This window comes from Berghia stephanieae, chromosome 7 (genome assembly GCF_034508935.2).
Source record: "Berghia stephanieae isolate SIO BIC M18660-M18661 chromosome 7, UCSD_Bste_1.3, whole genome shotgun sequence".
Lineage (NCBI taxonomy): Eukaryota > Metazoa > Mollusca > Gastropoda > Nudibranchia > Aeolidiidae > Berghia > Berghia stephanieae.
In genome coordinates, this window is record NC_088366.1 from 3,638,028 (window position 1) to 3,665,527 (window position 27,500).

General features: G+C 36.0%; 2 protein-coding genes across 2 annotated transcripts in view; one reads left to right on the forward strand and one right to left on the reverse strand.

Annotated features, from left to right (window-relative positions):
* The window catches only part of LOC144976374 (Fanconi anemia core complex-associated protein 24-like), a 10,198-nt gene extending 2,719 nt beyond the window's left edge, over positions 1–7,479 (forward strand). The window contains exons 2-6 of the mRNA XM_078920634.1: positions 1,864–2,003; positions 2,569–2,721; positions 3,662–3,806; positions 4,388–4,419; positions 7,071–7,479. Of these exons, the coding sequence (XP_078776760.1) occupies positions 1,864–2,003; positions 2,569–2,721; positions 3,662–3,806; positions 4,388–4,419; positions 7,071–7,139 (539 nt within the window). The 3' untranslated portion in view covers positions 7,140–7,479. The remainder of the gene's footprint in view (positions 1–1,863; positions 2,004–2,568; positions 2,722–3,661; positions 3,807–4,387; positions 4,420–7,070) is intronic.
* Positions 7,480–14,957: 7,478 nt separating this feature from the next.
* The window catches only part of LOC144976373 (uncharacterized), a 34,122-nt gene continuing 21,579 nt past the window's right edge, over positions 14,958–27,500 (reverse strand). Inside the window, 6 exon segments of the mRNA XM_078920633.1 lie at positions 14,958–16,474; positions 20,034–20,150; positions 23,848–23,964; positions 25,046–25,187; positions 26,469–26,606; positions 27,221–27,402. Of these exon segments, the coding sequence (XP_078776759.1) occupies positions 15,092–16,474; positions 20,034–20,150; positions 23,848–23,964; positions 25,046–25,187; positions 26,469–26,606; positions 27,221–27,402 (2,079 nt within the window). The 3' untranslated portion in view covers positions 14,958–15,091.

Below are 27,500 nucleotides of genomic sequence, written 5' to 3' on the forward strand. Positions count from 1 at the left end.
TTGGTATTTTTTACGCCTAGTTTGGCATTTTGCATAAAATCTTTCTGCCCACTTGCTACATGCGTCTGGGGATAACCAATTTTCGTAATCCCCAGACACCTGTCTGGGGATAACGAATTTTCATTATCCCCAGACAGGCGTCTGGGAATAATGACAGCCTTCATATACAGTTCAGTACATACGGTACCTCAGTCTCAGTACAGCGGCGCTCTTTTGGGAGGCCTTCCGAAAGGTCCTACATCCCCAGTATTCTTGTTTTTTTTATAATGTTCTAGAAGAGGGTTTGGGGGGGGGGGGGACTTACTACTAGAAAGCCCCCCCCCCCCCCTCCCAAATCCCCTACTAGAAAATACTGGGGATGTAGGAGCTTTCGGAAGGCCTCCCATATGTTTTATTGTCTAAGTGTTTTAAGTTGCTTTGGAAAATTCAAGTGTATTTAATTTAAACGATCAATTTTAAGAACGCCCCCCCCCCCCCCCCCCCCCCCCTTTCCCCTCTTCCACTCCCGTCACAGAATTCCAAGAAGCAATCTTTTACCAAAGGATTGAAAGTCAAATGACAAACCACATGAAATAATGAATAGCAATCACTTTGGAGTTAGAAGTTTACAAGAATGGGTGTAACAACAGTGTCAAAATCAATCAGAAGGAGAGTGTCTCCAAATGGTGAATAGGATTCAATAGTCTGATATCATGTCCTCAGCAACGAGAAGCTTTAACATTTTCACATGTCATGTGATCAGAATGTATTAAAGTGAAAACATGATCAGATTTATAATGTTTTTCTCCTCTAGATACACTTTTATGCTCGCCGGAGAAGTATTTCATAAGGGCGTCCGCCATTGTTCCTATAGTTTAGAACCAGTTACTAAGTTACTATGCATCATTATGAGGGAAGTGATGTCACGAGTGGTGTATAGTGACTTTTAACACATTACACAAGCTGGTAAATTTATCTATAAATAGAAATGATATAAGAAAATGGATAGCAGTTACTATCAATGGGAGACAATTCAATTCCATTTGATTTATAGGCTTTTGCTAATATAAAACTTTGATGTTCTGACTGCCTTTTTTTGTACCTATTCAACTACACTCCAGCACGGCTTCCTCGAACTCATTCAAATATCTCAAATTTTTCATTATTATTCTTTGTTATCATTCCATTCCTTCCTCTAACTAATTTAACCCACCCAACATAAAAAATTAATAAATTAAAGTTTGTTTTTCTAATTGTGCCCCTTGATTTCAGCCACTGATGACTTACTGTGATTGACAGTCACTTATGCGTGTATCTATCTACACTGCATGTGTGTTTGTGTTTAGTATTATACACACATAGATACACACAGCCACTCACACACTCCAACGCCGTTTCGCATAAATGACATCTCTCTACTCTCTGCTTTTTCTTATCACATTACTTCCAATTTCAATTCCATATACCATAAAGTGCTTATAGATGGCTACGAAGTACACACACACACACACACACACACACACACGCATAACCCTTGTAACATCAATAAAGTAAATAAAAATAAAGTTCCCTTTATTCATCCTCATGTGGAAATTTGTCTTAGGGTTTATTCAAAGGGAAGACTCAGTCGCTGCACGGTGCTGCAAATTGAGTTAGGGAAAGGTGTCTTGTTGATGTCCACATAATATTGGGGATAAGCAAACTAGGTATCTTTCGGGTACGAAGCAAAGACCATACTGCTGGCCCACACTGACCCTTCAAACATCATGGCAATATACGGTTTCCTCAAACATTTTTGCATATCCCAAGGAGTTTGAGGAAACTGTGCTGGAGTGTATATTCATTCATTCTCAATACTTTACTCTGCATCCTTTCCATCTCCAGCATCAATCCCTGTTCATTTTGAGAGCAGTTCTAGTGTCATTGACTTCCACCCAGCATCCAATTCAGGAGTTATCTACCTTTTTGAATCAGATGTCATCGAAGGACATGCATACAAGAGACGGGCAGCAAGACTGAGAAAGGTGTGTGCTATTACTATTACAGAATTGCAATCGTCACTGATTCCTTCTGCCCATTAATTGTATACAACACAGTAAACTCCAGCTGAAATGAGACAATGGAACAGCTTAATATTTTAGATAATGAGTTTCAAAATTGATGCTGGACTATTGATTCGAACAGCTTTGGTTTAAAACTGATAATTATTCAATAGTAAACAACTAATAAAGTTCAATGTAAATATAACCTGATAAAACGATTTAATGCTTTTATACATATATAATACTCTTCTCTTCGGACCCCTGTAAACTCTTTATTGCACCATTACAAAGATTGATTAGATGAGATGAGGATGAAGACAGGAAATTATGCTCTATTTCAATATATTTTTTTTTAATATAACGAAAATTTTTAGCACAGGCTTGATGTAAGATAAAAATTTCAAAAGGTGTGGATTTAGGATAAATACTGTTGGATTTTGGTTATTTTTTTTCACCAAATAGATAAAATCCAATTCTTTAAAAACAACAAAAAAAACAGAAGCTATTCTATATTCTGATTTTTCATTTCCTTCGACTATCTCCACAGGCAAATCAAATTAGGGGCGTGGTGCTCGTAGAAAAAACACACATGTCTGCTCAATATTTCCAAAGCCTGCAGAAATTTTGTGTCAGTGACTTGGGACTCAATCTGATTCCAGTGTCAAACCAAAACGAGGCTGCCTCTTTTCTCATTCAGATGGTGAGTTTTGTGAAGTTTGGATCTTTACAGTTTGGTTACTGGGTGAGGATCCTGACCTCCCATAGTGGGCAGGGAGGTACATGCTGTGTCTTCTATCCCCCATACCCGTTTTCCAATTGTTTCCTGTCATTGTCTTGGAATGTATAGTTATAGTTTTGGGAGATGATATTTTTTTCCTTGTAAATCATCTCTCTGTTATGCATTTTATTATGTTTAGTTTACATATTATATTATATGATTGGTAAACATTTGAGTGTATTCCTCTTAGTTGGGACCTGTGCTTGAGTCTGGATGAGACTTTTAGGTGATCTCAAACTAAGTACTTTGACGGTGTGCTCTTGAAATCTACATCTGTTCCCTATTTGAACCAATTCCCCTTTGTCTTACCTTTTCTATTGTGCTTTAATTGTAATTCTAGAACTTTTTACTATCCCATTTTCTTCCTTTTTACTGGCACTGATATAACCTAAATGTGTTGCAAGCACCGTAAAACCCTTAAAAACAAAAACAAAAGAGTTTGGATGAGGGGTGAACTTTTTCTTTCATTTTTTTTTGTTTTTTTGTTGGAGAAGGGCAAGGGGTTTATAAATTTCAAAGAACTTTTTTTTTCTCCCTTGGTATGTTATTAATTACAAAGAAATGCAAACTTACGTCATTTTTTTCTCTTCGATCAATCTTTTTAATTTAGCTGTTTGCAGTATGACACAGTTGGTTTATTTTAAAATTTTCAAATTTTCTTTCAACGCTCTGAATTTTTAGTAATGTATTTATGTTTTTATTGTTTTTTGTTGTTGGTTGAAGAAGGGTTTTGAGCCCGAAACGTTCCGTGTTTGGTATTTTGTTCTTTTTTTTTAAGCTGTTATATTCATTTTTGTTTATTGCTTTTTACAGTCCACAGCTTCTATCAGCCTTGTATCAGTTTAATTTATTGAATCTACAGGTTTATGCCGAGTCATCCCTTCAGAAGAACCCATTCTTGACCACGGCCAAATCTCCCTCTAAGGACATGGCCCTACTCAACACCCTCAGTTCCATACCTGGTGTCGGTGAGACAAAGGCCCGGGCCCTACTTGATAAATTCCCAAGTAATATTCTTGATTTTACATGTTTTATTGTGTTTGGTCCATTTTAACTCATGTCATTTGTGCACCCTTTTTTATTTTATTATGTATTTTTTTATTATTTTTTTCTCCTTCTGTTTATATCCTTCATGAAGTGATTGTTATTGATTTCACCACATCACGACAATGTTGCCAAGATTAAAGATTATATCTCATTAGACTTTGTTGATTATTTAAAAAATGGGGCCACTACTGAAGGAAATCAGTTTGGATTTGAAATTATAAATTTTTAATTTCCTTAATAATCTTTAACAGTGCTGCCAACTGTACATAAAATATGCATATTCTTAGGCATTTTAAATATTTGTATGTATTATTTTCATATTGCTGATGGTTGGATGTTTGTCTGTGGAGCACTCACTGACTCATTGCTGACTTGTGATGCTTCTGTCCGAGTGAATTTTTCATTGTGTTCTTGTTTGTTTTTTTGTTGTTTTTTTTTTTTGTTTTTTTAAGTTTCCAATGTGAGCAACAGGCCAGTCATGTTTGTGATGTACTTCGATTTATTTACTTATTTATTTATTTTGTCTTTTTGTCTTTTCCAGATATTCTGGTCCTCTGCCAAACAAGTCAACAGGTAAGTTATGGTAGAAAATGCAACAGTCATCATTTATTTATATTTTTCCATTTTGAAGTGAAAATAATAGCCCTTATTTTATTGTACTATCAATACACGATGCTGTTGTCTGGGCATCCCAGCAAGGAATACAAATAATCCTTCAAACATCTAGAGATCAATTGGAATCAAACATGTAAGTAATAGATAGTGGGTTATTATCTTTTTTGACTTTCCTTTTCACCCACAGCTGTGATTGGTAGCTGGGTCTGTTGGATCGGGCAGAAAGCACTTTGCAATAGATTAGTGTCCAATCCAAAGGGTAGCAAGCAATTGCTATTGTCCGTTTCACACTATAGAAAATGGGATAAACTCCTATTCCATGGGCTTTATGGCTCTATGCGAGTATTTGCTACTTTTCATCAATGCAACAAAACTATGATGAACTCCGGCTCTATGGGCCTTATGAGCTCAGTTGGTAGAACATTCACTTCACAGGCAAAGGGATCAAGATCATCGCAAGGAAAGTGGAGATTTTTTTCTGACACCCTTATCCACTTAGTGGTGATTGGGTTGCTGGTCTGCTAGATGGCAGTAACTAAGTACTTTGCAACAGACTAGTGTCTCATCCAAAAGGTAGCAAGCAATTGCAGAGCTGCCAACCTATGCAAAAAATGCGGAATTGTACGCATTTTCAGTGATTGTACGCTTGTACGCATTTCCCCCAAGATTGTACCAATTTTCAGTGTACGGAGTCACTTTAGTTTTCTTTAGTTTTAATAGCCCAGATGCTCGTATCTTAAGCTTGCTGGATCGTTCAAATTTGTACTCGATACCAATTCATTGCTCTATTATTCTATAGTGAACTCGCTCCTATTATTTTAGTCTGATATCATGAAATCGAATATTCATCGTTAGCCCGGAAGTCTGTTTCAAGATTTTACTTTTAGGCCTAATTTCTTTGTTCAGAGTCATTCTTTTGGCGGGTGGTGGATTGTACCCAGTTTTATGAAATCTCCCCCATTTTGAGGTCCCATTGTACACATTCTCATCAGATGGGGTTGGCAGCTCTGCAATTGCTATTGTCTGTTTCACACTTTAAAAAACAGGGATAAACTCCAGCTCCCTAGGTCTTATGGCTGTGAAAGATTACCATGGGTCTTATGACTCCTAGGGACCCCTTTTGTAGCTCAGATCCAGAGTTTAGATGAATGCACCAATTGGTCGTACTGCATATTGTTACAGTTTATTTGTATAGGGGGTTCAAGACAACTGCTTTGTCCTAAGACAGCAGACAAACGCGGCCCATAAAATAGTATAGAAGTAGAAGGACCCTCAGATAGGAGTCTCCGGGCTTACATCATAGGATTATGATGAGCCAAGATGGAGAAATGAAGAGAAAGACATAGTGACAATGTGAGTCGGCTTGATGGCACAACTTCCATATGAGTGCACCGACGAGGATAGAAGAAGATAGGACGAACATGATATTAAGCTAAACAAGAGGAATAATGATACGTTTAAAACAATTAACATTAATTACGGATGTGATACATACTATACCTTGACATACTTACAAATACTTAAACACGTAGATAAATACATTTTCAAACTACAGTCCAGTCCAGATAATTCGAAATCTGATTAACCGAATTTCTTTTAAATCGAAGAAAATACGATGTAATGAATTATTTTCTTCTTTTCTATATAAAATATTTATGGTTAATTCGAATTCGAACAGTCGTTATTCTCTTTATTCGAAGTGCAAGTGCTTGCCCATCACTAAAAAAAAACTCTGGAAGGTCATAACGAACTGCCTGTTCTCCGTATCCACCCTCCCACGCGTTTTAATGACTGAGCTGACTAATAATAATAATAACCAGACCCCTGAGGCATGTAATGGCGTGTTGTTCCCTCTCCGTCCCACCCGCCCTCTCTCTTCTTTCTCCAAATTGACCAGCTGTCTCGCGTCATCCCTCTCTCCTTCTCGCGCTCTCATCACTAAGACTAACTTGTGGTCTGCTGGCCGCTGGCTAACAAAGGGGGTTGGTTATAAATAGATCTAACACAGTGACCAATACACGGCACGAACAATCATAGGCCACACCCCACTCCACGCGTTTCTCTTTCTCTTCTGTGCTGTCTTTCTTTATTGATTGATGGATCTAGATCTAGAAGTAGAGGGCCTACACAGCATGCAGTGTTAACTACTACTCTATGCTATTGTGTAGCTTGTAAGTGTAAGGGCCAGGGCACGGCTTGGCCAGGGCCAAAGCATACGTGTACAAGGGTACAAGTCAGGTTTAGTTATTTCCCTTGTTTGGAGACAAATCGAATTCTGATAAATAGAAGTCATTTGCTTTTCCCACCCAATTCGAATTATCAGGACTGCACTGTACATGGAACCTGGGTGGGGATCCTGACCTCCCATAGCGGGCAGGGGGGTCCATACTGTGTCTTCTATCCCCCTTATGTCTGTTTTCCATCATGCTTTCTGTCTTTGTCTTGGAATGAGATTATTTGGTTTTGTCCTGGCTGGGAGGGAAACAGTCAAATGCATAGTTATTGTTTTGGGAGATAATATTTTTTTTCCTTGTAAATCATGGACAATCTTTTAGACCATAAAACACACATAATCATGATTTGAATTTGATTTTATTCTACAATTGCAGGAATTGACAGAGGTGGTTGGCAAAGCAAGTTCTGTGAAACTGTACAATTTTTTACATGGCAACTCATAACGTGGAAAGGAAGTTTGGATAACTCGATGATGGAGCATTAACCTCACAAGTAAAGGGATTGCCATCAATCAACCCCAGGTGCTGTCCAGATCAATTTCTGACCCCCTTCCAACTTACTGTCCAGGAGTATTTGGACAGCTGACTGAGTCGATGAGATCTGGTGGAGAGAACTATTTTGCAATAGACTAATGTCTTTTCCAAAAGGTAACGAGCAATTGCTATTGTCAGTCTCGTGCTGAAGACCAGTATAAACGCCAGATCCATGAGCTTTTTCCCTCTGAAGGAAAACTGGTACAAAACATAACACTATTTAATATATAATAAAAATTTATGTAAAATTCCATTTTTTTAAAAATTTATTTTGTTTTTGTTGTTTGTTGTTCCAAGAGCAATATATCCTTGTGTACAATCTTAACTCACTCAACCCTAACACTGACTATATCCATAGTTTACCCGGGTTAGTTTTACCCCATGCCTATTTATTACATTTTTCTGAGAAAAATTATTGGCGTAGTATCAAAGCTAATGTTTTTGGTTTTTACATGTTTATTTATAAGCCATTATAAACCAAGTAATCCCATTCACACGACAGAAAACAACTCGGAAAACATATAGGAATAGGGGGGTAGAAGACACAGTGTGACCTCCTGCCCATCATGGGAGGTCAAAGACTCCACCCAGTAAAAAGAAAAAAGGAACTCATCAGCCATTGGGTGCTTTTCAATGAAATTTATTCATCACATAATATTGTAATTGTATAAATACACATATCTAATTCACATGTTACGAGTATTCACAGAATACTTATAATATGGCCATTGCTTAAACATAATAATCCAAACCAATTAATTTTCTTTTTAAAAAGGGATTACACAAAAACTCGTACATGTTTGTGTACAAGAAGTCCTGTTAAGAAAAATGTTTTGACAGTCAGATTTAAATAAATAGAGATTTTGGTATATATGGTTTATATAGTTTTGTTTTTTTTTTGTTTTTTTTTTTTTTAAATAACTTAACACAGGATATTTTAAAATTGTAAACAAATGAGACAATAATACAAAATACAATCCATGGTGTTTGCCGCTTTTTTGGGGGGTTTTATTTATTTTTTATTTTTTTTCTAGAATAACACACCGCTATAGCAACATTTGGATTATTTAAACTTAAACATATGGGAAGAAAACAAGATGAGATAAAATGGAAAACAAGACAAGTATTTTTTGTTTTTGTTTGTTTGTTGCTTTAGGTCTCTTCCAACACAATTGAGGTTATATGAGAGACCGCTGAAACAAAAAAACAAGCAATCTAACAAAAATAGTACAAATGTAAATCAAAATCATAACCTAAAGATATCATAAGCTAAATTATAAATAACCAAGAACAAACAGGCAGAAGATTTACAGAAAAAAAAATATCCCCTGTCAAAAATACAATCACAAACCAAAGTAGCAGGATAGGCTAGTAAAGAGAAGAAGAAACGACATCACTATCGGATCGTACACCCATGCGAACATCATAGGTATATGATTCAAAGGTGATGCTCCCATCCAACCACCCGCTAGGGCAAGTATTTCTCGATCTTAAAAAAAATTAATCTCATCCAGATCTCAAGACAAAAATTTAAATATTATAATCAATTGTTATACACTAAGTAATGCATACATAGCACAAAGACAAAACTGCAAAGAGATGATTCACAATGAAGAAAGAAATCAAGCTGAAAAACAAAATAATAAATATGAACATTTATATAGCCCATTTCAACAAATTTCCCATGCTCAACAACAAATGTCCCATGCTCAATGCGCTTCACAATGTTTCACTTATTCCCTCAGCAGATCATATGGAACCATATTTCCATTTCATACAGCACCAGTCACCTGTTAGGCATCCTTTTTTTGTACGAACAAATAATCTCATTCCAAGACCAAGATAGAAAACAATACAGGGGGATAGAAGAGACAGCAAGTACCTCCCTGCCCACTATGGGAGGTCGGGAACCCCACCCAGGACCTGAGTTAGAGGCAAGATAAAGCACCATGATACAAAATTGAATGAGGCAATCTCGATTGAGAATGAGATGCTTCAGGCTTAACCCATCCTCAACTAAATTCCTTTGTTTTTTTGTTGGTATTTTTTTTAAAGGGTTTTACGGGTTTTGTTACACATTTCAGTCATACATCGCCAGTAAATAAGGAAGAAATGGGAAAATTTAAAAAATTCTAAATTTACATTTGAAAGTACATAAGAAAAAGTAGGACAAAGGGGATTGGTTGAATAATGGACAGATGTAGATTCCAAGAGCATACTATCATTGTGCATGGTATGAGATTGCATTAAGACTCATCCAGATACCAGCACAAGATTTCACTAAGAGGAACACACTCAAGTGCTTACATTATACATTCAAAACTACATATCAGAGAGATGATTTACAAGGAAAAAAATATCATCTCCCAAAACTGTATACTGCTTTATTCCCAGTCAGTGCTAGGACAAGACAAAGACAAAAGCAACTTGCAAAACAGATATAAATATAAGGGGATAGAAGTACACAGCGTGACCTCCTGCCCGCCATGGGAGGTCGAAGACCCCACACAACAAACTTCCTATAATAATAATAATAATGATGATGATTACTATTATTATTATTATTATTATTATCATTATATGCACAACAATACAAGATTGAATTCAAAACAAAATTAATATCAATGTCAAGAGAGAAGATGACGTTGCTGCTTTTCTCCCCTTCTCATTAATCTGAGGTATGAAGTGAGCTCAACTCATAAAGCATACCTAGTCAACCATTTCATTTTTCACGGACCAAACTATTATATTTATATCGTTTTGAATGATCCCAAGTGCCAGGCAGATTAGTTGTACATTTGATTACCATTTCAAATGATGTCGTTTAATACATTGCAAACCAATAAAGGTGGTAAAATGCAGCAGAAGAAAAAACATAAATAATAATCATCATCATAACGACACAAATGTATAATAAAATGGATGGACTGGGTTTTGTAATATCACAAATAATTTTTTTTTAAGTAAATCAATTTCAAATGAATTACGTTTTAGTCAATTGAAAAGACAGCATTGATGATGATGGTTTTATTTACAACACGTTGAGCAGCAGACATTTCATAAATAAGGTCCATGAATAGATGTGACAACTCAAATCAGATCTGGACTGATAAAGCAATACATATTTTACATTTTTTGTTCTTTGGGGGGGATTTCTGGCATGGCAGATTTTTGCATCGCTTGCAAAGTTTCGATTTCGAGATTTTGCTAAGAAAAAAAATTTAAACAACAATAAAAAAAAAGAAAAATAAATACTAATTTTTTTTCATCTTTTAATTTGATAGCTCATGAAAGATATTAATCAAGAGTAGTTTCTTTTTTACTATCTCATTTGCTTCCTTTTTACTGGCGCTGATATGACCTTACATTCGTTGCAAGCACCGTAAAATCCTTAAAAACAAACAAATACCACCAGTCTCTTTCATTAACTAATTATCGGTTTTTGGGAAAATTAATCACAAATTTTGAAAACAATTTTCAAATTTTGCTGTTTTTAGCTTGCTACATTTTGGATTTTTTTAATTTTTTGCTAAAAACTGCCATGTCAGGTTTATGGGGGGATTTTTCTTGTGTGTGTGTGTGTGTGTTGTTATTTATTTTTATTTTGTCCTCTTCTTGACAAATTATTAAATATTACTAATGACATCCTACAAACAACGAAATTGGTCTGCTCATCCCAGTGACTTCATTGTGTCAAGGTTGTATTGTATAAATCGACATGCTAAGATAAAACGAGATATCAAAATTCAAATTCCAATTTTTAAAAATAAAGTAATATTCAACAAGTCCTAAGTTACAAGTGTGATATCGAGTGAATGTTTCACAGCTTGGGTTCTAATAGACATGAGAAAGAAAATTTAAAGTGGTAAATAATCAGAAAGATGTGGTCGACACCACTGCATACATAACTCTATTTATGAAATTTGCACATCTTTCCGGGTTTTCTCAGCCAGCCACACATTTATGCCTACATTCTGTCATCTGCATTTGTTGCCAAATTTGGACCTAAAATTTGCCAAAAACACCCCCAAATTTGCCAAAAAGACCAAAATTTGCCAAAAAATTTGCGGAGGAAAACTAAGCGTTTCAGTAAAAATTAACACGCGATACAGAAAAAAATAATATAAAAGACAATTTATTACATTTAAGGACTTGAGAAATGAAATGACTGTGAATAGCGTTGTTACAAAGATTTTAAAGGATCATTATCCGTAGAGAGTAGCTTCCCTTGGTTTGGGCCCAGGCAAAGCTGCAACATTTCTCAAGTTTCGCACTTTTCTTTTCGTTATCTTGTTTTCGCTTCTTTTTTTTCCCTAAAATTTGCCACGCGATTTGCCAATTTTCCCAAAATTTGCCACGATTTGCCAATTTTGGGAAACTTGCCAAAATTTGCGGATCGCCCTGATATTTGCGGCCGCAAATTGCCATTTGCGGCCGCAAAAAATGCAGATGACAGTACATTGTAGCTTCCCAATAGCTTCTTTTGATTTTCCCTCTTGTTTAAACCTTTTTATTTTTTTGGTGCTTGACATTCCCTACCAGTATCAGAGCTTTGTTCTTTTTAAGCTGCTTGACAGAGGATCAAATGAGATCATCTCTGTAGAAAAAAATAATATCAGGGTTGCCAATTCAGGAGGCAAAATTTTACTGAACTTTTACCTTTTATGCAAACACGTAGACTAACCCCTTCCTGAGTGCTGACCTCCAATAAAAAGACATTATATCGTTACTGTTGTCCATTCGGCAGGTGATTTGAAAATATACCGAGGGTTTAAAACATACTGAATTCTGTAAATAGATACGGAAAATTGGCAAGCTTGAAACATAAATGTTTTTTTTAGAATACACTAAAATACCAAAGTCAATTTGATTGAATTTGAATCTTAACAAGCAGCTCTGACTATATCCTCCCTACAGTCCAAACTTTTAATCCGGATTGCACTATATATCAAATATCAACAACAGATTTGGAGCACATCTCTTCGTCTTCTTTACTGATTAAGACAACCAGCACTTGCATTCCACAAGCCAAACCGTTCATTACAAACAATGTGGTATTTCAAGGTTATCTGCAAGGGTTCAATGAAAGTATAAACATATCAAGACAGTATGATGGTTTATTATTGCATAATATCATGTCACCATAGCACAGCTTTGTTTCTTATTTGACATTCACACCAAACTTAATCTAATGGATGGCCGATATCAGTCAAGTCCTGTGTTAACACAAAAATCGAATTGCGATAACAGCTCGGCAATGAAGCACAAGTCGCATCTTTCTCACTGCTTTCCTGATAAAAATTGGAAGCTGTGACTTAAAATCAAACCAAAGTTGTAAAACAGCCTTTTGGGCATGTCAGAGAAACTTAGTCCACTTACTGCTATTTTTATGGACCTCTTAAGAAAATGGTGTTACATACAATGAATGCTGGAATATCAAACGGGGTTGATCAACCAATTAATTGACATACTCTGGGAAAAAAAGCGTATCTAAAAATTTGGCCACAAAACTAGTCCCTCAAATAAAGATAGATTTAAATGACCCTCATCTCGGTAAAAACTCTAAAACCAGGGACTTTGCGAAGTCTTCAAGTAACTTCCAGGTTTAAGAGTTTTTGCCAAGATGAGGGTCACTTAAATCGATGGATATTTAAAGAATAAATTTATGGCCAATTTTTTAAAAACATGTTTTTCCAGAGTGCGGCAATTGACTGGTTACAAGTGGATTAAAATGAAATACAAGCCATTATTTGTCATGGAGTCACCAGGTTTTGCTGAATATATTAATTCAAGTAAGTAGCCATCAATACTGGGAATGGCCATGTTACATGTGAACACAGGTCTGAGATAATATGGTATGGTCGAGGACACTGTTTGTTTTTTAAGGGTTTTACAGTGCTTGCAACAAGGTCATATCAGTGCCAGTAAAAAGGAAGAAAATGGGATAGTTATAAGGTCTAGAATTACAATTAAAGCACCCAAGAAAAGGTAAGACAAAGGGGAATTGGTTCAAATAGGAAACAGATGTAGATTCCACGAGCGTCAAGTAAATAGTGTGTGGGACGACGGTGTAAACATAGAATATATACAGTGACATGTGTGTGGGACGACGGTGTAAACATAGAATATATACAGTGACATGTGTGTGGGACGACGGTGTAAACATAGAATATATACAGTGACGTGTGTGTGGGACGACGGTGTAAACATAGAATATATACAGTGACGTGTGTGTGGGACGACGGTGTAAACATAGAATATATACAGTGACGTGTGCGTGGGACGACGGTGTAAACATAGAATATATACAGTGACGTGTGTGTGGGACGACGGTGTAAACATAGAATATATACAGTGACGTGTGCGTGGGACGACGGTGTAAACATAGAATATATACAGTGACGTGTGTGTGGGACGACAGTGTAAACATAGAATATATACAGTGACGTGTGCGTGGGACGACGGTGTAAACATAGAATATATACAGTGACGTGTGTGTGGGACGACGGTGTAAACATAGAATATATACAGTGACGTGTGCGTGGGACGACGTGTAAACATAGAATATATACAGTGACGTGTGTGTGGGACGACAGTGTAAACATAGAATATATACAGTGACGTGTGTGTGGGACGACGGTGTAAACATAGAATATATACAGTGACGTGTGTGTGGGACGACGGTGTAAACATAGAATATATACAGTGACATGTGCGTGGGACGACGGTGTAAACATAGAATATATACAGTGACGTGTGCGTGGGACGACGGTGTAAACATAGAATATATACAGTGACGTGTGTGTGGGACGACGGTGTAAACATAGAATATATACAGTGACGTGTGTGTGGGACGACGGTGTAAACATAGAATATATACAGTGATGTGGAGAACAGTAATATGTACATAGGATTAAGTGTTGAAACACTAAGAATATTCCTCTCAAGAGTTATGAACAACAATCTCAATCAAGAAGAATAAATATGAGTGACATAACTAGACCCACTACAAAAATGAAACATCCCTGTATAATACATACAGAGAAGAGGGTTTTATAATAGCAAAATACATGGGATTTGCATAACCTTTTGAAATCATTACATAGCACCGTGACGGGGTTGCTTTACCAATTGTGTATGTTAAGTCTGGTAGTAAGTAGGTTGAGAGAAACTTTGGAGAGAAAGATAAAGGGAGTCAATATGACTCATAAAAAAGCGAACAATGCAAAACAAACGACGTTTATATTAGATTGTCATAATAGTTGAAACATAAGTAAAAATGTGTGTGTGTGTACACAAACACACACATACACACATATAACTATAATGTTTCAACCATTATGACCATCTAATATATATTTATATATTTTGTGATTACTCGAAAAAGGCCAAAGGCCGAAACGTCATTTGTTTTGTGTTGTTCCCTTATATATGTGTCACATTTACTCCCTTTATCTTTCTCTCCATTTTATTGACTCATTTAGGCATCTCTAGTTTTTGAGAATAACTAGTTCCTCCCATTCAAAGGATAGCAATCCGATAGTTGTTACCAACCATAGAATATAACAGAAGTTGTTACCAACCATAGAATACAACAGAAGTTGTTACCAACCATAGAATATAACAGAAGTTGTTACCAACCATAGAATATAACAGAAACGGGGAGGACTCCATGGGCCTGAAGGGTCTGCTCCACAACTTTTACCTTTCAGTTATTAGAAAAGCTCTTTTCAAACTCATCCTTCATTCCTCACTCTTTCCCATCCGTCTTTCCATGTGTTTTATCTTCATCTCCATCTTCCCCTACAATATTTGTATTATCATTATCTGTATCAATTTTGTCTTCCTCTACATCATCTGTATTAGATATCATTATTGGCATCAATTTTGTCTTCCTCTACATTTGTATTATCATTATCGGTATCAATTTTGTCTTCCTCTACATCTGTATTATCATTATTGGCATCAATTTTGTCTTCCTCCACATCATCTGTATTATCATTATTGGTATCAATTTTGTCTTCCTCTACATTTGTATTATCATTATTGGTATCAATTTTGTCTTCCTCTACATTTGTATTATCATTATTGGTATCAATTTTGTCTTCCTCTACATCTGTATTATCATTATTGGTATCAATTTTGTCTTCCTCTACATCATTTGTATTATCATTATCGGTATCAATTTTGTCTTCCTCTACATCTGTATTATCATTATTGGTATCAATTTTGTCTTCCTCTACATCTGTATTATCATTATTGGTATCAATTTTGTCTTCCTCTACATCATCTGTTTTGTCATTTTCAGGCTCAATGTTGTCTTCCTCTACAGCATTACTCAGTTTTTCAGCATCCTTGACGACATCTCCCTCAGCATTCCCATCATCTTTAAGCTGCTCCTCAATCTCCTTTTCATCCAAACTTTCATCTTTTTTTCTATCATTAGACTCCAAATCCTCAGCCTTCCCCTCCCTTTCATGTTTATCTCCCACACTCTGACAATCTCCATCCATCCTCTGCTCATCCAAACCTCCCGTATCACCAAGCAATTGATTATCCTCTGTTTTATCATCATCCTTATCACCAATATTTTCTTCACCTTCCATTTCCTCATCCTTGGACGTGGCCATATCACTACTGTTCTCCTCCATTTTTTCCTCAACCTTATCATTTTCAACGTCTTTCTTTTCGTTTTCACTTTCCTTATCAGTCTTGTCATCATGAGGTGATGACACATTTTGACTATCAGTATCATTGACAATGTTTTTTTCCTCTTTCTCTGTCATTTCCATTTCTACAACACTTTTATCATCTTCTTCCTCTTTCATCTCTATATCTCCATTCTCCTCTTGCACTTCCTCCCCTTTCTCCCCTTCTTTTAAATCAATCTTTTCACCATCTCCTAAACCGTCCAACATTTCATCACCAGTGTTTTTCATATCATTCACCTTCTCATTAATCTCTTCTTCCTCTTTGTCAACATTATCAATGTTGTCACATTTTTCATCAATAACATCAGCATTATCCTTTACTCCATGTTGATTTGGTGCTTCGTCTTTCATTTCAATATCCTGAACCTCTTTGCCATTATCCTGAGACTCGCCTCCTCCGTCCTTCATTGCTTTGTCATCATCGACTGTCCGAGTGTCACTTCCACCAACAGTCTTGTCATTCTCAATCTTAACCTTGTCCTTCTTGGAATCTTTACCAGATTTGTCAACCGTCTTCAACACCTTCAACGCCATCTGTGAGCAAAGATAGACAAGAAATACTATTAATCGGGTGGAAATATCATCACAAGAACGTCAAACAAGCGTTTGACCAGCAAGCTGTACTTGCTAGTATAGCAACTTTAATCGCAGACCTGCAACAATCCAACAACAGAAAATCTGCTTCAATTTCCTCCGAATAAACTCAGAATTTTAGGACAAGTAATCTGAATCAACCGTAGATGCAAGATTATCGCAATATTTTACACGAATCATTTCTTCATTACTGATCAAATGCCACTCATTTGTGGTCGCATATTATTTTTAAGTAAAAGAGCATTTTCATAAAATTTTCTTTATGATAAAAGTACTATGTTTTTATTGACTCTATGAATCCTTGATTTGGCTATGAATTATTATTATTATTTTATTTTTTTTCACTTAAAATTGATATTTATATTGTAAAGTGCCCAGAGCTTGTGTTTTACACGAGAATGAGTATTATGTGGAGGGAAAAATCAGAATTTGACTGAATGAAAGTGTTGTATAAATTGTATATTATACTAATGAAATCTGATTAAATTAAACGACAGGTCTATAATGTCCTAAAATTCTACAAAACATCTTTAAAGCATTACTAGCAGGGTTGCCAATTCAGGAAGCAAAAAGTTACTGAACTTTCACAACCCCTTTCTGAATGCTGAACTCCAGAAAAAGGACATTATTTACTAACTTTTTTTCTGTTTAGCAGGTTTTTTGAAAATATACTGAGGGTTTATAACATATGACTGAATTCCGTAAATATACGGAAAATTGCCAACCTTGTACTAGGCATGATTTTACTTCAAAAGGAAAAAAAAATAATTCACTTTTGTGAACTTGATTTTGCATCTTGGGTTGACACAGAGATGACTTTCTATTTCTGATTTTTAAAAGTTAAAATTCATATCTTAACCACAGAAAGTAGAGATTCTATGCTTGTAGCTTGTGGCAGGTATGCTTACTTCATATTGGTACATTTCAGAGGACCTTGAAAATTCATTTTAACTTGATAAAAAAAAAACAATGAAAATATTCAAAAACATGAAAATATTCAAAGTTAAAGATTACTATGAAGGAGGGACTGGTAAATCAAACATTTGTTATATTGTTGTTGTGTAATCATCAATAGGCTTCAACAGTCGAGACGTCAATTCCCTTGTAATGACACATAGTAACTTAGTAACTGGTTCTAAACTATCGGAACAATGGCGGGTGCCCTATGAAATATTTCTCCGACAAGCATAAAAGTGTATCCAGAGGAGAAAAAACATTATAAATCTGATAATGTTTTGACTTTTATACATTCTGATCACATGACATGTGAAAAAGTTCTTGCCAGCATGAAGAATAAAAAGTATTGATTTTCTTTGTTTAGAACCAAGCTGCTGGTTGCTGGGCAGACGTGACATCAGACCATTGAATCCTATTCTTTGATCTTAAACTTAGAGTAAGCAATCCAAACTAAACTTTATTAGAGCATCAATTTTACCGTGAAAAGTATAATATAAATGCAATTTTGATTACTTTTTTAAAAAATTACAAAGCCACAATGTTAGTTGTGTTAAAGTGAAAAAAGAACAAAATGTGGAAAATTTCAACAGAAAGAATTTGTTTCGTCTATATACACTTGCACCACTTTAAGGTCATACTAAAAGATGGTGAAAAGATGAGGGAATGGTTAAAAGATTCCTAGAATTCAATTTTTTCTTACTAATACTAATACCCATGGAAAGTAAGATAAGGGAGCTAACTCAAACAAGGGACAGAATCATATAAGGGAGCTAACTCAAACAAGGGATAGAATCATATAAGGGAGCTAACTCAAACAAGGGACAGAATCGTATAAGGGAGCTAACTCAAACAAGGGACAGAATCATATCCTAAGACCTAAATCATCTGTGTGTTTTATCGATCCAGACACGGGCACAGAATCCTCACTATTTGGGAAACAACAATAAATATTGGCGAGGGAGAGGTAAAAGGTGGGTGAAAAAATAATAACAAAATCCCCATCTTTCTTTAACTGTAAGAAAAACACTCAAAGCTAAATAATAAATTTCAGAACTTTAGTCAAAATAAAATACCAGAAAAATAAAAGCTGACAATGAAATTTTATCAAAACTAAATTTTATCTAAATTAAAATTAGCTCAGTTTTATATTTTCATTTCGGCAACTTCATTTAAAATCAAAAATCAGTTTCTGACATTTCATTTATTGATGAAATAAAATCAATTTGTAAACCACCCATTAATTCAGATTTGACAGTCATATTCTATGGGGCTGACATGGACGTCGAGCCCAGAGATAAATGAAAGCAGAATATTGAGGTAAAAGGGAAATGGCAACGTACTGGAAGGAATGATTAATTGTGTAAATAATAACAATAATAATAACAATAATAATAATAATAATGATGATGATGATGATGATGATGATGATGGTGTAAATAATAACAATAATAATAATAATAATAATAATAATAATAATAATGATGATGATGATGTAAATAATAACAATAATAATAATAATAATGATGATGATGATGTAAATAATAACAATAATAATAATAATAATAATAATAATAATAATGATGATGATGATGATGTAAATAATAACAATAATAATAATAATAATAATAATGATGATGATGTAAATAATAACAATAATAATAATAATAATAATAATAATAATAATAATAATAATGATGATGATGATGATGATGATGTAAATAATAACAATAATAATAATAATAATAATAATAATAATAATAATAATTGATGATGATGATGATGATGATGATGTAAATAATAACAATAATAATAATAATAATATAATAATAATAATAATAATGATGATGATGATGATGATGATGATGTAAATAATAACAATAATAATAATAATAATAATAATAATAATAATAATAATAATAATAATAATAATAATGATGATGATGATGATGTAAATAATAACAATAATAATAATAATAATAATAATAATAATAATAATAATAATAATAATAATTAACGGGAAACCCATGATACGATTAAATGAGCAAATTCCTTAAATAGTTACTACCCTTGAAAACCATTGCAAAACGGGAACTTGCTTTAAACCAAAATGTCTTTAAACCGAAATGGTTTAGAAGGTCCCCAAAATTTCGGTTTAAAGTAATTCTACTGTAATAATAATAACAGAAGAAGAAGAAGAAGAAGAGTGATAATAATAATAATAATAATAATAATAATAATAATAATAATAATAATAATAATAATAATAATAATAATAATAATAATAATAATAATAATAATAATAATAATAATAAATATGCAGTAAGCAAAACCCAAAAAAAAAAATATATATAAATAAATATATATATATATATATATATATATATATATATATATATATATATATATATATATATATATATATATATATATATATATATATGTGTGTGTGTGTGTGTGTGTGTGTGTGTGTGTGTGTAATATATTGATGAAAAACTAGCTGTGCTTATGGTAGAGAAAAGCCCAGGCGGTGGTATGTTCTCACTTCAAACTGGTTACCAATAAGATGCTGCAACTCATGCTTGACCAGCTTGTCAGACGTCACAAACTCTCTGTCACAGTACTGGCAGATGAACGGGTCTGGGCCATTGGTGGTCTTGTCCTGGGGACGGATAAGGATAGTCAGAATAATGGTTATAATGACCATGATGACAGTAACAATGAGGACGACGATGATGATGATAATGGATAAGGATAGTCAGAATAATGGTTATAATGACCATGATGACAGTAACAATGAGGACGACGATGATGATGATGATAATGGATAAGGATAGTCAGAATAATTGTTATAATGACCATGATGACAGTAACAATGAGGACGACGATGATGATGATGATGGATAAGGATAGTCAGAATAATGGTTATAATGACCATGATGACAGTAACAATGAGGACGACGATGATGATGATGATGGATAAGGATAGTCAGAATTATGGTTATAATGACCATGATGACAGTAACAATGAGGACGACGATGATGATGATGGATAAGGAGTCAGAATAATGGTTATAATGACCATGATGACAGTAACAATGAGGACGACGATGATGATGGATAAGGATAGTCAGAATAATGGTTATAATAACGATGATGACAGGAACAATGAGGACGACGATGATGATGATGATGATAATGATGATGGATGAGTGTAAAGAAATGCCTGTTTTAAGAACTGTGCAGCTTTATGGGCTAGAGAGTGTCAAACATGGGTGCCAGTTTTCCGGTTCACGATATCTCGAAGTCAAATACCTCCGGTTTCAGTGTTTTGAGTAAAATAACCTAATAGCATCGGTAAAAATTCGGTTGGTTTTAAAATCAAATTAATTTCCTCATTGTGTCAATATGTTTGGTGTGTAATCATTTAATAATGGTATAAAAACGGTGATGAAATAAGAGTAAAGTTTAGGCCGCATTTTCAGTAGGAACATTTTCAGGTTTGGCAAAGTGTCGAGATTTTAATTTCAGGTTTCAGTACTTCTTCCTGCTGGCACCCATGTGTCAAACCTGTCGGCCCTGGTCTGAGTTTCACTGTGGGTGGCCCAAAGGTCGGCCCTGGTTTGAGTTTCACTGTGGGTGGCCCAAAGGTTGGCCCTGGTTTGAGTTTCACTGTGGGTGGCCCAAAGGTCGGCCCTGGTTTGAGTTTCACTGTGGGTGGCCCAAAGGTCGGCCCTGGTTTGAGTTTCACTGTGGGTGGCCCAAAGGTCGGCCCTGGTTTGAGTTTCACTGTGGGTGGCTCAAAGGTTGGCCCTGGTTTGAGTTTCACTATGGGTGGCCCAAAGGTTGGCCCTGGTTTGAGTTTCACTGTGGGTGGCCCAAAGGTTGGCCCTGGTTTGAGTTTCACTGTGGGTGGCCCAAAGGTTGGCCCTGGTTTGAGTTTCACTATGGGTGGCCCAAAGGTTGGCCCTGGTTTGAGTTTCACTGTGGGTGGCCCAAAGGTTGGCCCTGGTTTGAGTTTCACTGTGGGTGGCCCAAAGGTTGGCCCTGGTTTGAGTTTCACTGTGGGTGGCCCAAAGGTGAGTCCTTAGAATAAAAGCTTTACTCAAACATTCTCAGTGAACTCAAGTACCTCATCGGCTACAGTGTTGTCTCTGTCAAAAACAAACAAACAAGACAGTCGTAGCGCCTTACAATTGTTATATCTCCTCTTATACGTCAAGTGGTGTGGTTGACTCGGGACCTCATAGAGCACATAGGGAGCAGCTTGGCTCAGCAGTACGGTCTTTGCTATGTACCCGAAAGGTACTGAGTTCGATCGCCGGCCGCTGCACCGTGTGGCCTTGAGCAAGTCACCTCGCCCTAGCTCAATTTGTGGCGCTGTACTCCAGCCGATGCCTGGGTTATTCCAGTCTTCCCTTGGAATAGACCCAAGAGACAAATTTCCCCAATGGGATGAATAAGCGGGATTTTTTTGGTTTTTTTAATTAATTTATTTTTTAGTTGATATTGAGCTGTATAAAAGCTTGATTGTTGTTTTTCTTTATTTTTTATTTTTAATTTAACTGTGTTAAAAACATAATGCTACCAATAAAGCAAGAAAAATATTTTGATTCAAAATGAAGAAAGTAAAAACTGTGTTCCATCACGCCATGGCTAAGCTGTTTTCATCAATTTTACCCCAAAATTTCAGACAATTAAAATCTTTCAATCAATGGGGTTGTGGAAGGGGAAGGATAAATTTTCATCAAATTTGATCTCCAAAACGCCTGTCTAAATCGTTATCTTTATGATAAATATATAAAATAATTATAATATAATACAGGGATGTAAATGCAAACTTGAAAAAAATTCTGAAATTCTGCGAACTCATTTCAATAGTCTACATCGACCGTCTCAGTAGGTACCTACTTCGGAAAACTCCAGTGACACTCCAGGAATGAGGTGATAAATGGCCTTGTGATTATGACAAGATTTTTAGAACTTTTGAGTGATAACTCTCAGAATAAAATCCAGATTATTTTGTTTTTGGATGGATTTTAATGCTTAAATCAGTGCCCATTTAGTAAATCTTATCCTTATCTTTATGGATTAAACAGGTTAAATTAGTTTGGGATAATGAAAAAAAATCAGAATTTTGCAATTCTTAACTTATTTTCACTGCACATAATCCAACATCTAATTTTTTACATTAAAATTAAATTCAGGTCAAAATATTACCTCCAATGACTAAATGAATCTGACAATAATAAAAACTCTTACTCAAATTTCAACAGCCATATTATTACAATTTTGAAATTGGAAAGATGGTCACTTTCCGATATTTATCATTTTCTCAGGTCCCAAACCCTTCTGCTAATAACAAAGGCAATTAGAGTACATTACAATTCCAATACTACATTATTAGGTTTAGAATCGTGTTTAAAAGCCCTTTACTTTATTGGTGTAGCTTTCAATGAGAACAAACAAATTTGATTTTCTTTCCCCACCACAGTCAAAAGTTCATCGTAAGAAATGAGACCCCATAGACATTTCTCACAAAGACCAAGGCTAAGGGAAATGTATCTTCAGACTTATTATGACTGAAATGGATTGCACCACACAGTAATTACTTACAGAAACAGAAATAAATTCCAACTGAGCCTTAGGAAGAAAGTGTAACAACAACTTCAGAGCTCAGTCATCAATACTCGATGTGCACCCACCATCTTCTACTTTCGATTCTGATCCCATGTTTTGCTTCCGGTAAACTAAAAATAACCCTCCTTGTTTACACAACAGACGTGAATCTAGTTCCGAATTAAAATTAGGAAAATTCGGAAATTCGAACGCTATCAATCCTTAGTACTTCCGAATTAAAATTCGGAAGCTGTCGTGGAAATAAGTTGAATGGTTAAATACACGTATAATCATAACTGACACAACAGAAGTGTTAATAAGTGTTTCAGTGCATTGGAAATGGATACACACTACAAATTCTCTATATATGTACAGCAGTATCTCTTATCACAAGAGTTGTTGGTAGTGAGGTATTGAGAAATATTTAAATAGTTTGGGGAAGCTAGAAAATGTGTGAAAAATAGGAAATCCTAATAATTCTGAAAGATTTACATCCCTGATAATACCCTTTATTCATCCCATAGGGGAAATTTGTCTCTAGGGTCAATTCTAAGGGAAGACTGGAATAACCCAGGCATCATCCTAACGCAGCGACGCAAATTGAGCAAGGGCAAGGTGACTTGCTCAAGGTCACACAGCGCAGCAGTGGGTGATCGAACTCGTTACCTTTCGGGTACGGTGGAGAGACTGTACCGCTGACCCACGCTGTCCCATCACAAACAGAGAGATGTTCTACTTACTTCAATGTTTTCCTTTTCCTCTACTTTCTTTCCATCGTTCCCTCCGCTGTCTTTCTCCTTCTCTCCCTCTTTTCCTTTGGCTTTCTTCTTCGACTGGCTCTGATATTCCCGAGCCACCTGTGAATGGTTAGATCATGAATGAAATGAACCAGTAAGATGGAATTCCAATATCATTGATTTATTTGCTTCAGATGAATCTTTTTTTTTTTTTCACCTCTTACATAGCCTTAAATTTAAAAGACCATGAAAATTATAAATATACAGATCTGTTTTGTTTTGTTTTTGTTTTTAAGAGTTTTACGGCGCTTGCAACACATTTAGGTTATATCAGCGCCAGTAAAAAGGAAGAAAATGGGATAGTAAAAAGTTATAGAATTACAATTAAAGCACCCAAGAAAAAGTAAGACATTGGGGAACTGGGAACAAATAGGGATCAGATGTAGATTCCAAGAGCATACCACCAATGTACTTAGTTTGAGATCACCTAAAAGTCTCATCCAGACACAAGCACAGGTTCCAACTAAGAGGAATACACTCAAATGTTTACCAATCATATAATCGAATTTGTAAACTAAACATAATACAATGCATAACAGAGAGATGATTTACAAGAAAAAAAAAAAAATCATCTCCCAAAACTATAACTATACATTCGACTGTTTCCCTCCCAGCCAAGGAGCTCCGGCAAGGATCAGGACAAAACCAAGTAATCTCAGATCTGTGACTGTTAGGCAAACTTTTATGCAAAATAAAAGAATTAAGATTTCAACTTTTGAATACATTTTTTTCAACGTGAAAAGCAAAGGTGAGGAGATGGAAGAAATTCTAGTTTAAATTTCTGAAACGTCATAATTTTCAATGTCATAATAGGCTGACATTAACAAAAAACTTTTTTTAAATGAGCAATATCCACTAAACATGCTCAAAGCGCTTTACAAGTGATCCCTGGTCAACAGTAACACTTAACATGTAGGACAGGACATGACGCCTGGCGATATTACATTTTTTTCGGACAGAGACAACACTGTTGATGGCCAAGTACTCATTTTACACCTGAGTATGGTGAGAGAGTGTGAGTAAAGAGCCTTTTCCATGGACTCAACTATAAGCTGAGCGAGGATCTTCCGATCCGAATGCGAGTGTCATACCACATAGCCGCACATGATATCTAATTGACAAGGTTGTTTACATTTGTTACCTTCAAAGCCTCAGCCATGTCGATATTCCTCTGACTTGTTTCCCTCTCCGTCTGGCCATTCTCCAACAGCCAATCTGACAACTCAGGCAAGGGGCAGAAATGGACCCGGATGTGCTGGGTCAGAAGGGCTTGTTTGGGGGCACTGAAAGTACGTTTGGACATGACAAAACATTACAGATTAAGTTCTTACTAGGGGAGGGTGTGTGTGTGTGTATGTGTGTGTGTGTGTGAGAGAGAGAGAGAGAGAGAGAGAGAGAGAGAGAGAGAGAGAGAGAGAGAGAGAGAGAGAGAGAGAGAGAGAGAGAGAGAAAGAGAGAGAGAGGAGAAAGAGAGAGAGAGAGAGATAGAGAAGAGTAGAGAGAGAGAGAGAGAGAGAGAAGAGAGAGAGATAGATGAGAGAGAGAGGAGAGAGAGATAGAGATAGAGAAGAGAGGAGAGAGAAGGAAAGAGAGAGAGAGAGAGAGAGAGAGAGAGGAGAGGAGAGAAGAGAGAGAGAGATAGGAGAAAGATGTGATGAGAGAGAGAGAAGAGAGAGAGAGAGAGAGAGAGAGAGAGAGAGAGAGAGAGAGAGAGAGAGAGAGAGAGAGAGAGAGAGAGAGAGAGAGAGAGAGAGAGACAGAGAGAGAGAGAGAGAGAGATTAGAGTTGAAGAGAATTGCGAAGTCCCAGATTTGAGTGGTTTTGCCAAGATGAGGGTGATTTTAATCAATATTTCAAGGACACATTTTCCACCTATATTTTTTTAATAAACATTTTTTCAGAATACGGAGAATAGTCTTGTGAATAAAAACTTTCAATCATCAATAGATCAATTAGCTCATACAGTCTGAAAATTTTGTTTTGTTTTGTAAGAGTTTTATGGCACTTGCAGCACAATTAGGTCATATCGGCACCTGTTAAAAGGAAGAAAATTGGATAGTAAAAATATTCTAGATGTACGATTAAAAGGACTTGAGGAAAAAGTAAGACTAAGAGGAATGGTTCAAATAGGGAACAGATGTAGATTCCAAGAGCACACTAACAGTGTAATTAGTTTGAGATCACCTTAAAGTCTCACCCAGACACTAGCACAAGATCCCACTGAGAGGAATACACTCAAATGTTTACAAATCAAATGTTAAAAATGAAAAAATAAGAGTACATAACAGAGAGAACTATACATTTGACTGTTTCCCTCCCAGCTAGGGTATCCGGTCAGGGTCAGGACAAAACTAAGTCATCTCAATCCAAGACAAAGACAGAAAGCTATTGGAAAACAGATGTAAGGGGATAGAAGACACAGAAAGTACCTCCCTGCCCGTTATGGGAGGTCAGGAACCCCACCCAGACATAGGGGGGGATATAAGACACAGAATGTACCTCCCTGCCCGCTACGGGAGGTCAGGAACCCCACCCAGACAGCCTGAAAGTCACCCCTGTCATACCTGTAATCACAGTAAGGACAGACCAGGCTACTGGACACCATGTGGAATTTCAGGTGAGACAAGAGATGATCTCTTCTAACATTGGCGTAGGGACATCGGTCACAACGATACAACTTCCTCTGTTCTGGATCGTAAATGCTGGAAGGAAGGGGAAAAAGAGAATGAAGATGATGATGATGATGATAATGATGATGATGGATGTGTGGTGGTAGTAAAGACGACAGTTATGATGACACAGGAAGTGGTGGAGGCTTCCCATAAGATATCAACGGAAGTTGTCCATAACCCATAATTTATTTTTTTAATCTACACCAGAATAGTGTCAGGTGGAAATGGTGTTTCGACAATGCTCTGCTCAAATGTTACAACACAAAGTGCCTGAATGAAAAACACAGATTAGAAAGCAGCACGTTCAGTTTGGCTCCCACACAACGTGATAGCCTTAATTATCATTCCTTGTTTTCATTTGACACTTAGCTATTCCCTATATCTCTATTCTGCCTTGATACAAGTGCCGCTCCACATTTTTTTCAGTAATCAGGGGTGCCAATTCAGGAGGCAAAAATTTACTGAACTTTTACACAAACACGCAGAGACGGACCCCTTTCTGAGTGCTGAACCCATGTAAAAAGACATTTTGTACTAACTTTTTAGCCGGTGATTGGAAAAATATTATAAGATACGGAATTTCGTAACAATACGCAAAATTGGCAACCTTGAGTAATAAATGGTGTGATTATTAATCAACTCACCTATTCTCGTAGAGTCCAAGATGGTCGTGGATGACACTGATGGTGACAGACATATCGCTGTCTGATGGAGGCAGGGCAGATGCCAGGGCCACGTCTGCTGGGACCTCACTGACATGCTGTAGGTTGTTGATCGACTGACACAACAGGAGATTCTGATTGGGCATCAGGTGAAGGCGACTATGCTGAAATTCAAAACGACACAAAATCTTAGAATTAAATCTTTGAACATGTTCAAGGTTTCTCCACTCAATAATACAATGGAATGTGCCAGGATGTCTCA